The sequence below is a fragment of the Scyliorhinus torazame genome, chromosome 17 (assembly GCF_047496885.1).
Source record: "Scyliorhinus torazame isolate Kashiwa2021f chromosome 17, sScyTor2.1, whole genome shotgun sequence".
Classification (NCBI taxonomy): domain Eukaryota; kingdom Metazoa; phylum Chordata; class Chondrichthyes; order Carcharhiniformes; family Scyliorhinidae; genus Scyliorhinus; species Scyliorhinus torazame.
In genome coordinates, this window is record NC_092723.1 from 144,279,397 (window position 1) to 144,291,863 (window position 12,467).

Here is a 12,467-nt window from a genome sequence, read left to right on the forward strand (position 1 = left end):
CTTGTTAGCTATTGGCATGCACTGAGGAATATTAACACAGCTGCCTGTTGTGCTCTGAGGACATTTTGTTGTTGGCAGAGTGACCCACCCCTATCCATGCATCACTCCTCCCCTGATATGGGAGGTTGCCCACGCAATGGAGGCAGTCTCCCTGCAGCAGGACGACGGGCTATCCCACATAGAGGAGGCCAATTAGGAGGGTGTCTCTGGAAACATAGTCTGGATCCCAGCAACATGATCAACCTTAATGCTGCGTTTTTCCATGGGCTCAAGAATCCATTTGTTCTTGACCTGGAGGCCTCAAAGCCCCTTGGGTTTGACTGGAAGATTTAGCCCAACCTTTCAGGTTGATGGCCTCTCACCAGAATGGCCTTTCATCAGCTCCGGCTGCTGAGTTGACCTACATAACGATACCCTCTGAACTTCAAGGCATTTGTAGCCTGACACATTCAGAAACATGCCAAAGTGATGAGCACTATTAATGCAAATACACACCATTAAACCCTCTTCTGACAAGCTTCAACTCAGATGCCAGCCATCTGGTGAGGGTGGGGGGGCGGGGGGGGGGGGGGGGGGGGGGGTAGCAGTTGGAGAATAAACCATTTTTTCTAGTTTGAGCTATAGAAAAATAACATTCTAAGTAATCCAAAGAGGAACTGTCATCATTGAGATCCCCCTTTGAAAGGATGGAATGCCGTGTGGACCTTCTTTCAGGAAAGGGTCTTCCCTGAAGAGAAGAGGCTATTAACCCTCTTCCCACCAAGCTGGCTCCTTAGAGAGTTCCATCCACTTAGTCCCATTCTCTTCTCCCCTTCTATCATGTTTTATTTTTGAAATATTTGTCCACTGCCTTGTCCTGTTTTCTACTGTTTCTGGTCAGATAATCTATGTTCTAACAATGCTCTGTATTAAAAAAAAATCATACCTACCCTTTGATCTTGAACTTCAACTTATACCCACTGCTCACTGTTCATCCATGATTGGGAATAGGTTTTCTTGATTTGCCTTTTTTTAAATTCATTTTTCCGGGATGTGGGCTTCGCCGGTTAGACCGGTGTTTATTGCCCATCCCTAATTGCCCTTGAGAAGGTGGTGATGATCTGCTTTTATGAACCGCTGCAGTCCCTCAGGTGTAGATATGCCCACTGTGCTGTTTGGGAGGGAATTCAAGGACTTTGACCACCGATAGAGAAGGAACGGTCAATATATTTCCAAGTCAGGATGGTGAGTGACTTGGATGGGAACTTCCAGGTGGTGATGTTCCCATGTGTCTGCTGCCCTTGTCCTTCTCTGTGGTAGTGGTCATGGGTTTTGAAGGTGCTGTCTAAGGAACCTTGGTGAATTCCTGCAGTGCATCTTGTAGATGGTTCACACTGCTGCCATTGATCGTCGGTGGTGGAGGGAGTGAATGTTTGTGGATGGGGTGCTAATCAAGCTGGCTGCTTTGTCCTGGATGGTGCTGAGCTTCTTGAGCGTTGCTGGTGTTGCACTCATCCGGGCAAAGTGGAGAGTATTCCACCACGCTCTTGACTTGTGCCTTGTAGATGGTGGGTAGGCCTTATTAAAATTTATTAAAAGCTCCTCATAATTTACTTGACCCCCATCACCACCGTAATACAGAATAAACACTTTAGTGCACAACCAGTATGATGCCTCTGTCACTTTCTACCGCAATGCGGGATGACCTCCGAACCCTTGGCCCACCCTCCCCACTCCCCATGGCACTCACCCACCCTCCAGCCATGGACATGTCCCCGGAGCTGTGTCCCATCCCCTGGGTGTTCAGATGCTGGCTGCTGCGTGTGTGGGGTTGCCTCCCGCAGTGTTCAAGCTCTGTGTCAATGCATCAAAGTGTGATTGGAATGCTGGGCAATGACTCCCACATGCTACTTGGCCCACCCATGGGAATCCACTAGGGTTGTGTGAAGTGCTCACTTAACCACGATTGCCAACTCCCTATTAGCATGAGCCTTCAGCCACATGGCCAGAGGCCTCGGCAGTCAATGGGTGTTATGGGTGGTCGGTGGGGCGGAAGGCAGGGACAAGGATTGCCCCAGAACAGGTACACATGATCCAGGGGTTGGCATGGTGGTGCCGCGCATGGTTGTCCCCCGGCCGCCCCCCCCAGCCTCCAATGGCGCCCACCCCTGCGGAGGGTCCCCCACCCCCAGCCATGGGTCCCCCACCCCCCACCAAGCACTGGGGTGTCAGGCCCAGCACCCTCAGGTTCTTTGCCTGTGAGCACAGATGGCTACTCACCTCGTCGGCTCCCCACAGAAGCCTTTCTGTCAGGATCACCTTTTTCAAAAGGAGTACTAATCGGCGGCAGCGTGACAACCTGCTGGGGAGGCCAGTGACTGGCAGGAAGCCGTTGATTGTGGGGTGTCATTCATTAATTGTGTGGTAATAGTGCTTAAGTGGTGATAATTAGTTTCTCGCCATGCTATGACGAGATCCCGATTTCACCTACGGGAGCGGACAGGTTGCATCGTAAACATTTTGGCACCCGGCATGGTTCTTGTTTTCTCCCTCTCCCACTATTCACCGGCCTCGTTTGGCTTGAGCGAAAGCGCAACGAGGCCGGTCAATTGCGCCCCTTGAAGAGTTGTTCATACTTTTTCCTGTTTGGCGGTCCCATTAGATAATGATATAGAAATTAATTAAAATGAGGAATTTGCAGGTTCTCACCCGCTTTGGATGAGAACCTCATCTGGGACAGCACCAGATCTGTCAAAACGAAATAGCAAGTGAGAAAACCTCAAAGCTGGCTCAACACTTTCACAGAGAGGGAGAGTGACGCAACAGTTTCCTCTCCAAAGCAGATCTACAGCGCGTACTGTGATGAAACAGGAATTGGTGTGCAGGACTTGCTGTCACTGTGGTAATACCGCTAACACAGCACATCTATCTGTGCTTCACTGCATGAGACCCCTGCTTTCGCTTTTTTAATCCATTACTATCATAGAATTATAGCGGGAGATTCTCCATGGCTGCATGCCCCAAGCGGGAATTGCGATGGCCTGGTGAACCAAACGTGAGGGCAAAAACAGGATTCCCACCCGGCATCATACCCGTTGCAAGCCTCCCGCCCTGCTGGCCCAGGCGAGGTTCTCATCCACAACGGTGATAACCTGCAAACTCCTCATTTTAATTCATTTCTATATCATTATCAGGCAGTAAGCCTGATTCACCAGCCTCCTGGGATTCTCCAGTACCCCCTGCCGGGAGTTCCACTAGCATGAATTGGTGCAATTCCTGACTGATGGGGACCTGGCGCTTTCCACACAGAGGCAGGACAAGGGATGGTGGGGGACGAGGGAGGGGATCCTTCAGGGGAGGTGGGGGGTCCTTCAGGGGAGGTGAGGGTCGAGGGGGGGGGCTGGGCTGGAGGGCCTCAGGTTGGCAGACGGCAAGTCGTCCCACTTGTAGACTTGAAAATCATGAAACTGTCATTCAGCGTGTCAAGTTTCAGTTTAAAGTCTTCCTTCTGATGTGTTGTAACCATTTGATGTCACTCCCAGCATGTTTAGTTCAAAGATCTGTAGCCTTAAAACCATTAAAATCTCTCCCAACATGTCAATAACAATGATTCCTTTTTGTTATTTATTTATGTTCGAATGCGGGCCGTTGTTTGGGGGTTGGTGGGAGGATGGGATTGTTGTTGATATGGGGATTGACGTTATATTCGTTACTGCTTATTGTTTATTGTTGGTGGGTGTAAGTTTGGGAGGAAATGTGAAAAAGGAGGAGAACAAAAATATTTTTTAAATAAAGGTAAAAGTCTTCCCTTTAATGTGTTGGAAACCTTTGAAGTGCTTTTTTCACAGCCAATTTAATGCCTCTTTAACTTTTGTAAGCCTCTGGGCATGCTTAAAAGCCTAAAAGCTTTGAACCGCCTGGTCTCAAGCCGCTGGGCATGCTTAGACGCCTTAATGCTTTGAACTGCCTGATTTACATTCAATTTCACAATACATTACCTTTTACAAGCTACTTCCTTGACAGGTCCAGGCAATTTCAAAGGAGATAAAGTGCAGGTGTGGGACAGCACTCAGACAGAGCACCTGTTTTTTCTAGGCTCTTCAGAATAAAGAAACAACCTCTTTTTAAAAATGCAGTCAGAAAGAAAACCTGCTCAAAAGAGGAAGCACTTCAGAGTTAATGGGCCCCTGCAGAACTATAAAAACAAACAACAGTAATCCTTTCACTTGAAATTGCCTGGACCTCCCATTTCCCTTTTGAACGTAGATGCTAAGCTCCTGGCCAAGGTGATGGCGACGAGGATAGAGGACTGTGTCCCGGGGGTGGTCCATGAGGATCAAACTGGGTTCGTTAAGGGGAGACAGCTGAACACGAACATACGGAGGCTGCTAGGGGTGATGATGATGCCCCCACCAGAGGGGGAGGCGGAGATAGTGGTGGCGATGGACACCGAGAAAGCATTCGACAGAGTGGAGTGGGATTATCTGTGGGAAGTGTTGAGGAGATTTGGCTTTGGAGAAGGGTTTATTGGATGGGTACAGCTGCTATATAGGGCCCCGGTGGCAAGTGAGGTCACGAACAGGCAGAGGTCTGACTACTTCCGTCTTTATAGAGGGACGAGGCAGGGGTGTCCCCTGTCTCCATTACTGTTTGTATTGGTAATTGAGCCCCTGGCCATAGCACTGAGGGGCTCCAGGAAGTGGAGAGGAGTACTCAGGGGAGGAGAAGAACACCGGGTATCATTGTATGCAGATGATTTATTGCTGTATGTTGCGGACCCGGTGGAGGGGATGCCTGAGATAATGTGGACACTCAGGGAGTTTGGGGAATTTTCGGGGTACAAATTGAATATGAGGAAGAGTGAGTTGTTTGTGGTGCATCCGGGGGAGCAGAGCAGGGGAATAGAGGATTTACCGCTGAGGAAGGTAACAAGAGATTTCCGGTACTTAGGGATTCAGATAGCCAGGAGTTGGGGAACCTTACATAGGCTTAATCTAACACGATTGGTGGAACAGATGGAGGAGGATTTTAAGAGATGGGACATGGTGCCCCTGTCACTGGTGGGTAGGGTGCAGGCGGTCAAAATGGTAGTCCTCCCGAGATTCCCTTTTGTGTTTCAGTGCCTCCCGGTGATGGTCACGAAGGCTTTTCTCAAGAAAATCGAGATAAGTGTTATGAGTTTTGTGTGGGCTGGGAAGACCCCGAGAGTGAGGAGGGTTTTTTTGCAGCGTAGCAGGGATAGGGGGGGACTGGCACTACCGAGTTTAAGTGAGTACTATTGGGCCGCCAATATCTCAATGGTGTGTAAGTGGATGGGAGAAGGGGAGGGAACGGCGTGGAAGAGATTGGAGATGGCGTCCTGCAAAGGAACCAGCCTACAAGCACTGGCGACGGCGCCGTTGCCGTTCTCCCCGAAGAAATACACCACAAGTCCAGTAGTGGTGGCAACGCTGAAAATTTGAGGGCAGTGGAGACGGCATAGGGGAATGACGGGAGCCTCGGTGCGGTCCCCGATAAGAAATAATCATAGGTTTGTCCCGGGGAGAATAGATGGGGGATTTAGAGCATGGCAGAGAGCTGGGATTGTGCAACTGAGGGATCTGTTCTTAGACGGGACGTTTGCGAGTCTGGGAGCGCTGACGGAAAAATATGGGTTGCCCCAAGGGAATGCATTTCGGTACATGCAACTGAGGGCTTTTGCGAGGCAACAGGTGAGGGAATTCCCGCAGCTCCTGACGCAGGAGATTCAGGATAGAGTGATCTCAGGGACATGGGTGGGGGATGGTAGGGTGTCGGATATATACAGGGAAATGAGAGACGAGGGGGAGATCATGGTGGATGAGCTGAAGGGAAAATGGGAAGAAGAGCTGGGGGACGAGATTGAAGAGGGGCTGTGGGCAGATGCCCTACATAGGGTAAACTCTTCGTCCTCGTGCGCCAGGCTTAGCCTGATACAATTCAAGGTTTTGCACAGGGCACATATGACCGGAGCAAGGCTCAGTAAATCTTTCGGGGTAGAGGATAGGTGTGGGAGATGCTCGAGGAGCCCAGCAAACCACACCCACATGTTTTGGTCATGCCCGGCACTGCAGGGGTTCTGGGTGGGGGTGGCGAATGTGCTTTCGAAGGTGGTGGGGGTCCGGGTCGAGCCAAGCTGGGGGTTGGCTATATTTGGGGTTGCAGAAGAGCTGGGAGTGCAGGAGGCGAGAGAGGCTGATGTTTTGGCCTTTGCTTCCCTAGTAGCCCGGCGAAGGATATTGCTTATGTGGAAGGAAGCCAAACCCCCGGGCGTGGAGACCTGGATAAATGACATGGCAGGGTTTATAAAACTAGAACGGATAAAGTTTGCAACAAGGGGTTCGGCTCAGGGGTTCACCAGGCGGTGGCAACCGTTCATTAACTACCTCGCAGAACGATAAAGGAAATGGGAAGGTAACAGCAGCAACCCGGGGGGGGGGGGCTCAGGTGGGTCCTCAGGGGTGTTTTTGTATCGATATTTGTACTTGGTTATGTATATTGGATTGTTTGATTTTATTATTTGGGAGAGCTATTATTTTTGTTATGGAAGCTGCCATTTAGTTTATATATCATTTATCTATTTGTTAAAAAACGGTCACTGTTATTTATATTGTTTTATTGTTGTAAAAAGGGAAAAACCTTTGTACGGTTTTGTTTGGCCGAAAAATTTGAATAAAATATATATTTAAAAAAAAAGAAATTGCCTGGACCTGTCAATCAAGAGGCTTGTAAAATGTAGTGGACCGTGAAATTGAATGTAAACAATGCAATTCAAAGCTTTTATGCTTCTCAGCATGCCCAGAGGCTTGAAAACATTAAATGGGAGTGAAATTGACTGAAAAAGCACTTTAAAGTTTTCCGACAAATTAAAGAAAAGACTTTCACCGTAATCTGACATATCATTGCATTTGATGCAGCTCAAAGGAGGTTCACTCGATTGATTATTGAACTTGACATGCTGGAAGAGACATCAGAGGGAAGACTTTAAACTAAAACTTGACATGCTGAATACAGTTTAATGATTTTCAAAGCTACAGAGGGACGACCAGCCACACAACCCTGATCCCGGAAAAGATTCAATGCTTCCCTCTGCTTTCCAGCCTTGTCTCTTCTGAGCACTGAGGGTCCCAATACTCTGTAATCTCTTCCCTCCAGCTTTGCTCTATAGAAGTCAAATGTGATCAGAGATTTCTACTCCGATTCACTCTCCCCAACACCTAAATCCTGAAAACCCTCCAATCAGGCTTCCACCCTTGTCACAGTACCAAATCAGCTCTCAACAAAATCACAAATGGCATCTTATGAGACTGCAAGGTAAACGTTCCCTCCCTCATCCTATTTGACTTGTCCACTCTATCCTAAAATGCCAATCCACTGTCAACCAGCTGAGTGGAACTGCACTCGTGTGGTTCCCTTCTTATTTATTGGCAATATCATCCAATGGCAAAATGTTAGATTTCACATCTACGTTGATGACATCAAGCTCCATCTCACCACCACCTCTCTACACCTTGTGCTAAAATATCAGACCTCTTATCGGACATCCAGTACTGGATGAACAAATATTTCCTCCAATTAATATTGGAAGGACTGAAGCCATTATTTGCTGTTCGCACTACAATCTCCGTTCCCTAATTAACCAATCTCATCCCACTCCAATTGGCCTGTTCAAAGCCTCGGTGTCACATTTGATCCCGAAATGAGCTTCCGACTTCATATTTATGCCACCACCAAGACCTCCTATTTTCACCACCATATCATTGTCATCTTCACTCTGTTGTAGTTCATCTGCTGCTGAAACCCTCATTCATGCCTTTGTTACCTCTAGACTCAACTATTCTTACAGACTCCTGGTTAGTTTCCCACATTTCTACCCCCCATAATTTTCAGGTCATCTGTGTCTTAACTCGCACCATATCCCCCCATCACCCCTGTGCTTGCTGACCTATGTTGACCTCCCAGGCAAGCATCCTTGCCTTCAAATCCCTCCAGAGCCTCGGCCCTCATTATTTATGTAATCTCTTCCAGCTCTACAACCGTCTGAGATATCTGCACGCCTCTAATTTTGGCCTCTTTTGAACCCCCAATTTTAATTGCTCCACTATTGGTGCCTGTGCCTTCAATTGTCCAGGACCTATGCCTAGGTCACAAACAGTATTATAGAGATGCAAGTTCTATTTTTATTTCTATCTTGGCAGTGATTTGCATAATGCCCTTTACCTGGTTTTCTATGCTTCAAAAAGGCAGACCTGATTGAAAATGAAATGAAAATCACTTATTGTCACCAGTAGGCTTTAATGAAGTTACTGTGAAAAGCCCCTAGTCGCCACATTCTGGCACCTGTTCGGGGAGGCTGGTACAGGAATTGAACCCACGCTGCTGGCCTGCCTTGGTCTGCTTTAAAAGCCAGCGATTTAGCCCAGTGTGCTAAACCAGCCCCTTGTCCTTCTTCAATTATACCTACCTGTTATCATGTTAACTTGTTTCCTTTGATCCCACATAAATTCAGCAGAATGTTTTTACATAGAGGTGAAAAGGGCCATTCTGAGATGTGATGCTGTTGAATTTGCAGTATCAACTAATATATGATATTGGTTGACAAATGTTAGTTGATTTATATTAAGAAGTTGGTTGTATTTTGTAATCCCTAGTATAGTGCAGTTATTTTATTGATCCAAATATTTCACTCCATATCCTCTATTCAAACTGGTTGATAAAATTATTTTGGTAGAAATATTGTAATACTAGTCGACGACTTGCCATCTTTAGTTAATTTTAACTGTCTCTCTCTTTACCATTTCAGAGCTGGGTTAATGCCCAACACCCAGATGCATTGTATGAAGTCAATGAGAAAAATGTAATGGTCTTGGAGAAGGGGGACAGTGTACAGGTATACGATGAACCTATTGCTATGGAGAAAAGGTTGATGATGGGATTGAAACCCTGGGACAAACAGTCAGAGATCCATTCCTCGTGGCAGGCCTTGTGTGGTCCAAGTTCTTGTGTTTCATCTCACTCTCGGGGCCAATTTGGCAACAACATCCAACAGTGGAAGGATAAATCCTATGGACTGGTATCTATCGACACTGTAACAGTGACTGATGAGGTTGTACCTTGTTGTTCGCAGTGCAGTTACAAATGCAAGTCAACCAGACCACCCTACTTGACCCAGTGCAATAGCAATTCTGATTCAGACAATTCAAATAAGCAGGATTATCCTAATGGTAACCAACTGTTCAATCATTTGTACCCAGTTACATCAGAAACCCCTCAGAGTTGTGACAGCGCCACACCACTGAACACCATTATGTCCCGGTTTCAATTCTCCGATTCCCAAGAAGGGACAAGTGGGAATGTTCTTGATCTTCATTGCCTCAATATGGCTGATTGGGGATCAGAAAATGAACATGTTCCTTTGAATGTTGATGAAGATGCCTCTTGGAATGACAGAAATGTAGGTGACGGTGGTTCTTGGAGTGATGGGAGCCTTGATACCATCTCATCAAGCAGTAGGCTAGAACCAGACCTTGGTTATCCAAAGATATCACTGGATTTAGACACTGTTGACAGTGGATTCATTGAGACTGACACCGATTCTATGACTGCCGTGGATTCTGGATATAAAACAAACAAGGACACAGGTGGAATAATCAAGGCTGAACAGGAACAAGAATCGGATGATAACAGCTCTGTTAATTCAGAGCAGGAAGAGCAGTATTACAGAAGCTATGTCAAGCAGTGGGCCAGGTCCACTACAACCTATACAGACTGCAGCAGCCATGGATAGTGCCGCCGGTTACTTTCTGATCTCCACTAGAAGGCATGGCTCCATGGGAATGTTTTGCACTGGTCTCAATTCCTAAAAATGACAGCACTTTGTGGGAGTGGTTGATATTGACAAAAAAATTCACCACTTATTTTTCTTTGACTTGATTTCACATGGAGAAAAGTTGAATTGTGTTGCAGAATATGTGTCTGTACAGATATTTTTAAATGATAGGCCAAACCTTATCATACATGACATCTATTTCTAATTAATTTTGTTTAGATTTCCTGCCAATGTGATGCTTCAGAAATACTGCTAATTCACTCAATCTTGCAAAACTGCTAACATCCTGCATCCCCGGTATTGTTAGGTCTTAGTTAATATAGGAAATTTTAAAACTCACATTTCGGCAACACTTATCTTGTGAAAATTGCTTTCAGCTCATCCTCTGATCGTTCCCAGAAGCAGTAACCACTGTGCAACAGAATCTGTAATTATACTACTGGCTGCTCCTGTTCGTCAAACTTTTTTCAACCAATTTATATGTCAGTTTTAAATAAATAAAGCCAATTTGAGCTGAACCTAACCATAGTTAAACCCACATAAAAGTAATCGAGCAGAGAAGGACTGATCGCCCTGAAGAATCAGAAGCCAACCAGCGGATTAACACAAATCAGGGACTAGTCAGTCACCTTGTTCTAAAATGCGGAGGATAAATTTTCCTAAGGTTCAAACTTGAGAATATTGGGGAAATATTAAGAATCAGAGGGCTTGGGACAAGCTTGAAGATTTCAATTTCTCGCTGCACTATTGGACTTGTTCTTGGCTTTGAAATTCTAACTTTTATCATTAAAAAGTGTATTATTCTGAAAGCTTGACCCTGATGGACTGCACTATTCCACAAAGCATCATCAATAGAGTCGGTGTTAAATCCTGTTATATAATATTAGCATTTTACAAAACAAGTCTGGAGATTCTCAACACTGGACCTTGGAGTTTAAATTGAATGAATAAATTCATTTAAATCTCCTAAAAGAGAGAGAAAAAATCAATCCATTGAAAGCTTTATATTCAGGGCCATAGAGAGAAGAAATTCAACAAAGAATGAAGATTTACTGTGTGCACGTGGAAATTATATATGAAGGTTCAAATTTGTTCTCAGATTTGGAATCTTTATCTACCTGAATAAAATAGACTTTCTACCATAATTACATTACTGAATGATGCAACTGTTGTTTCCTGCTTGTGTTTGTTCAATAAACGTTCCAAAGATTAACCTAAATCAAAGTCTAAAAGGTGTGACGCCGTACTCACTCATCACATTTCAAAGAGGTCCTATGAAGGGAATATATAAGTTTGGTGGCTTCATCGGATGTTTGCCAGTGATGACCAAACAGGTTTGTCTGGACACATTACTCAAAGCTTATCTAGACTATCACGGTTAGGGTAGACTTTCCTGACAGTCCGAGAGTTGCGTTTTACACATGGAGATAATCCAAGTTACAAGAGTTAAAATAACATGAAGTCAAAATAGTAAAATACAGTCCAAGCATAACCTGGGATTTCACTGATATTTTCCTTCTACTCTTTGGCTCCAACTCTCACTGCGCAACATTCAGTTGCATTGTGTGGAGACTGACCAGAGGTTTCCACATATGCAGTTTGCTGATGACCACTTGCTGCACTGGAATGGAGTGATACATGCAGGTGCCAATCCACCTAATCTGCACGTCCTTTGGGCTGTAGTGGAAAACCGGAGCACCCGGAGGAAACCCACGCAGATACGGGGGCAACGTGCAAACACCACACAGACATTTACCCAAAGCTGGAATCGAACCCAGATCCCTGGCGCTGTGAGGCAGCAGAGCTAACCACTGTGCCACCATGACAGTTTTATCACTCCTTTGAAGTATCCCTTTTCCTGGCCTGTTCATATTGGCATGTGATCAGTTATTTATGCTGGGATCGCATAATGGTTATTCAATTCAGCTATTTGTGTTTCTTATCAGACTATTGAAAAGAAAGTGTTTGCACTAAGGCTTGCACGCTAATTAACTTAGGCATTCCAGAAAGCATTTCTTAATAAGGCACAGTTTAGCTGGAAGGCTGATGCACAATCAATTACTCTCGAGACAAGGTGAGTCATAACTAATAGGCTTTAATCTGCTAGAACTGTTCCCCAGCAGCTTCAATACAGAAAGTGAAGGCTGCTGGGATGGCATTGGTTCTTATACGCCCCCGCTCAGGGCGGAGCTATGTACATTAGCCAATGATAGACTCCTAGGTCTAGCCAATGGTCATCCACCTCTCAGGTACTGCAATACCTGGTATTACCACATTCACCCCCTGTTAAAAAGAACCCGGCGGGGTGATGGCCAGCGTTAATGTCGCCTTTCACATGGTAGGACCAGGTATGGAGGTACCGTGATGTCGAGGGTAACAGAAAAGTGTTCATGGTGCAACAATCAGTCGATCGGGTGGCCTGGTCGTCCTTCTGGAGTGTCTGAGCTTCGGCGATGATCCTGGTGGGGGCCCCGGCGGTTGCGACTCCGGGAACGTGGTGTCTTCCTCCCAGGCAGCTTCATCACCCCTAGGCGGCGCTGTTGGGGCGAAAAGTGGGCAGGGGGGAGGGGCGCCTGTAGGGGGCGTCGGTGCTTGTTCGGCGCTGGGTAGGGGCGGCGGCAGTACTGACCCTCTGGTCAGG

General features: G+C 46.3%; 1 protein-coding gene across 2 annotated transcripts in view; it reads left to right on the forward strand.

Annotated features, from left to right (window-relative positions):
• The window catches only part of LOC140394209 (interleukin-21 receptor-like), a 109,476-nt gene extending 98,451 nt beyond the window's left edge, over positions 1-11,025 (forward strand). For both annotated transcript variants that reach the window (XM_072481198.1, XM_072481199.1), the window contains exon 9: positions 8,801-11,025. In XM_072481198.1, coding sequence (XP_072337299.1) covers positions 8,801-9,784 — 984 coding nt within the window. In that variant the 3' untranslated portion in view covers positions 9,785-11,025. The remainder of the gene's footprint in view (positions 1-8,800) is intronic.
• The last annotated feature ends 1,442 nt before the right edge of the window (positions 11,026-12,467 follow it).